General features: G+C 43.5%; 1 protein-coding gene across 1 annotated transcript; it reads left to right on the top strand.

Moving 5' to 3' along the window:
- Window positions 1-1,225: 1,225 nt before the first annotated feature.
- Window positions 1,226-2,170, top strand: LOC143391055 (olfactory receptor 8B4). The gene has a single exon (XM_076843614.2). It carries the CDS (start codon window positions 1,226-1,228, stop codon window positions 2,168-2,170), a length of 945 nt encoding a protein of 314 aa, XP_076699729.1.
- The last annotated feature ends 2,264 nt before the right edge of the window (window positions 2,171-4,434 follow it).

Below are 4,434 nucleotides of genomic sequence, written 5' to 3' on the forward strand. Positions count from 1 at the left end.
TTACATATTGTCAAGGCCTGTCTGTGGCCTTTTGTAGAATGGAGAGGAGATGGTGTTTGTGTTGCTGGTGTTGCTGTCTCACTGTTCTGAGCAGCTCATGCTTTTAGAAGCATTTCATAGGAGAAGCTTTCTGATCACCTTTAACCTTGGTCTGAACATTTTTGGTCCTCATTTCAAAACTCCTTAAGAAAATTTGGAAATGGTAGAAAATGAATTTGGGGCCATTATCTCTTAAAGTTAAACTTTGGGTCAAAGAATGAATGAAAGGGAGGAAGAAGGAGCCCATCAAACTCAGCATTGAATGACATGAAATCCTTGGAGGAAAGGGGAATATTGAGCAGAACACCAGCTCTCAAGATGTTACTGATGCAGGATGGAAACAGAGTGCAGTTTCCTCTGTCTAAAAACAGATCTAAGAGAAATTCCCAGGAGAGACTATAACTAATCAGGTCTCTAAGATTGTCATGAAGTTTAAAGTCTCCCATGGTATGCCAGCTGAGGTCCTGGTGGAAAAGATTGCTAATGTTTTTCTTCTGAAGTTGATGAAGACCATCTGGGAAATACACATACAGAAACTGGGCTATTCCTCAAGCACCCTGGAGAATTTGGGTCTGTTAAAACTCTGTTCCCAGCACCATGGGAATCAGAAGAGTTAGCCTGCAAGGCTGTCTGCTTTACATTCTAGCAGCACCATCTTATGCCTCTGGCTAATGGAGAAAGCATTGCATAAATCCAGCACTGAAAAGGTATAGTGCAGAGCCAGTAGGGAACACTCTTGGCTTTTGGCTTGGCTTTCCTCTCAAGGTAGTATCCCAGTATGTGTTTGGGAGAGAAAGGCAGAGAATAGCTGGGCATGATGGGGGACATGGGAAATTCTGTGTCACAAAGCCTGAGACAGCAGGTCCAAGTTGTACCCCTGGCTCTTGGGGCATCTTTCTGAGATGGGGCATCCCCTTGAGGTATGCTGCCTCTTCATTTCTCAAGCAGAGACAGAATCCTTGCTGCCCATGCCAACAGAGTAGCTGGGGTTCATGACTAGCATCAGGGGAGCTGAGATGCTGCCTCAGTCATATTATTGACAGTTTAGGACAGAGAGAGGCATAGATGAGGGAAGAGGGCAGAAGAAGGGAGGCATCTATGCCCTGACCAATCTTCTCTAGCCTTCTTCCATTACTCGTGTTTATGCTTGTATAACTTTGTGTTTTGTCCTCTGTTTCCCCAGTCGATGTGCCAGAAGAGAATGACTCTGAGAAACAGCTCCTTAGTGACTGAGTTTATCCTTCTGGGATTATCAGAACAATCAGAGCTCCAGCTTCCTCTCTTCCTCCTGTTCTTGGGGATCTATATATTCACTGTGGTGGGCAACTTGGGCTTGATCACCTTAATTGGGCTGAGTTCTAGTCTTCATACCCCAATGTACTTTTTCCTCTTCAACTTGTCCTTTATAGATCTCTGTTATTCCTGTGTGTTTACCCCCAAAATGCTGAATGACTTTGTGTCAGAAAATATTATCTCCTACCTGGGGTGCATGACTCAACTGTTTTTCTTCTGTTTCTTTGTCAATGCCGAGTGCTGTGTCTTGGTATCGATGGCCTATGATCGCTACGTGGCCATCTGCAACCCTCTGCTGTACACTGTCATCATGTCCCCTCGGGTCTGCTTTTTGCTCATGATTGGCTCATATGTGATAGGGTTTGCTGGGGCCATGGCACACACGGGAAGCATGCTGAGACTGACCTTTTGTGATTCCAATGTCATCCGCCATTACCTCTGTGAGGTTCTCCCGCTCCTGCAGCTCTCCTGCAGCAGCACCCACATCAATGAGCTTGTGTTCTTCACTGTTGTTGGAGTGGTCATCACAGTGTCCAGTGTCAGCATCTTCATCTCTTATGCTTTGATTCTTTCCAACATTCTTCGCATTCCTTCTGCTGAGGGACGATCCAAAGCCTTCAGCACATGTGGCTCTCACATGATTGCTGTTGCTCTGTTTTTTGGGTCGGGGGCGTTTACTTACTTAACAACCTCTTTTTCTGGATTGATGGAGGAAGGCAAGTTTGCTTCAGTCTTTTACACCAACGTGGTTCCCATGCTTAACCCTCTGATCTACAGTTTGAGGAATAAAGATGTTAAACTAGCCCTAGATAAAACCCTGAAGAGAGTACTCTGCTAATGAGTCTTTTGTATCATTGGCAATTAATTTTCAGCAAACATTCTACTTAAGTAACATTTTATCTACAGGAAGAGGAATTTTAATGTTTTTTCTCAAATGAGGTCTTTCTCCCTCCCCCCTTTTTTTCCTGGTATCTGGGATTGAACTCAGGGGCCCTAGACCACTGAGCCACACCCCCAGCCCTACTTTGTATTTTATTTTGAGACAGGGTCTCACTGAGTTGCTTAGTACCTCGCCTGTTGCTGAGGCTGACTTTGAACTCACAATCCTTCTGCCTCAGCCTCCCAAGCTGCTGGAATTACAGGCATGTGACACTGTGCCCCCCCTTTCCCTCCACTTTTAAAGTTACTAAATATCTTGCTTTGTGTTGAGAGCCACAGCCGAAGGGGCCCCAGCAAACTTCCAGCTGCCGCGCAGCGGCCCCAGCAACTTCTAGCTGCCAACTGATTGGCTCCTCTGCGGTGATGCTTATTGGGCTGTTTCCCTGCCCTTTCAGACCATGGAGCTGCTCACTGGGGGACTTTTTTTGGCTCTGCCCATGGGAACCAGCCAATCAGCCTCAAGAGCAGGAGGAGTGGGGGAGGTTGAGAGGCTTGTGGGAAGCCAGTGGTGGCAATTGGGCTCTGAAGGTTTTCCTGAGGAGCTGTTTTGTTTGGCGTGTGTGGTTCTAAAATAAAGTTTGTTTCTTTTGACAAGTGGCTCCTGAATTGTGCCCAGCCAGACTGCAGCACTTTGTATTCTCTCCTTGAGGATTATGCCATTTTGTACTGCTCAAATTGTTTCACTGTAAAAAATTTAGCTTCTATCATTTACTGGACTCTATATTAGACTCAAGAAATAAATAAACTGAGGCTCCAAATCTTTTATTTATTTTTTCTTTGTAAATTAGATGGGTTTGTCTAAGTAAGGACACTTCTAGCTGGGATAAGGAACATGTGGTAGTATGAGGGAACTGGAGCATGCTTTTTTTTTTTTTTTCCAGTTTGTGAACAGCTTACTAAAGACTAAAACTAGATTACTTGGTGCCATAGATAATGTATTCTCCTAACTCTTACAGAGCTTACTGGCTAGGCAGATCATAAATCCTTCCTTCCATGCATATATATGCACAGACTAGAGAAGGGTTCAATTGAGAACTGTACATGGCCTGATATTGTATGGATAAATCAAAACACAAATCTTTCATTTCAAAGTTTGAAAATTTCAGCGCTTTGGGATGGTATTTAAAGGTAGGGGATCTTGTAATTGGGCTCTTGGGACTCAGGCTGAAAGTAAGAACAAAGAACGTCCCATGAATTTGTGTGATTATGTGAATCTCTGTCCTGTCCTGGAGACTCTGTGTATATCTTTCATTCTCTAAAGTGAATTTAGACTTTACAATTTCTGAGAATGTGTGTGTGTGTGTGTGTGTGTGTGTGTGTGTGTGTGTGTGTCTTATAGATAACCATCAGAAAATCAGAAAGAAAGGAGGATCATATTACACTTCTGCTCTCAGGAAGACTGGTAAAGTTCTGCATTTTGAGTGACAAGGACCACTCTAGATCAGTCTTCTAAAGTTTCTGATATTCTATGTTGAATAGTTCAGCTTTTGAGAAATACACCCCCATAAACCACCCTGAGCACAGGGAAGAAGGTGACATAGGGCTGGAGCAGACATGGAGAAGTAGAGGGTATAGACTCACAGTGTGGTCAGAAGGGGCACTCTCTGAAAAGAGGCTAGAATTTGGGGTATTCTTAAAGAGAACCTCTGTTAAGAACATTGATGCTTTTCTTTGGGATACGGGGAAGACTGTATAAAACACTGAGTCTGTATCTTTTTCTTTGCATCTATCTCTCTGACTCTTCATAAAAGTGGGCATTGCTCAGTGTGAGAGGTAAGACAGTGAAGGGAGGTAAGGCCTTCTTCCTGTCTACCTCTCTATGACACTGATGTGGAGGTGGACACATCGTGCCAAGAAGAAGGCAGTCAGCGTGTTCCAGATGAAGCCTGGAGCAAGAATTAAGACGTTCTGAGGAGAGATCAGAGAAACACAGAGAAAGACCTGCAGTGTGGGGCTCATTGGCAAGGAGACATGAGACAAAATCATGTTTTCTTAATGTATGCTAGAGGAAAGAAATTTTTGAAGGAGGGAAATGATACTTGGATTATATCTAGATAATGATAATGATGGTACTAAACATTTACAGAAAGTGTACTGTATATTTGTGCACATTTCAAGGTTCCCTATGTGTAATAACTTACTTTTCAGAATTGAATTATAAAA

Source organism: Callospermophilus lateralis, chromosome 2 (assembly GCF_048772815.1).
Source record: "Callospermophilus lateralis isolate mCalLat2 chromosome 2, mCalLat2.hap1, whole genome shotgun sequence".
Classification (NCBI taxonomy): Eukaryota; Metazoa; Chordata; class Mammalia; order Rodentia; family Sciuridae; genus Callospermophilus; species Callospermophilus lateralis.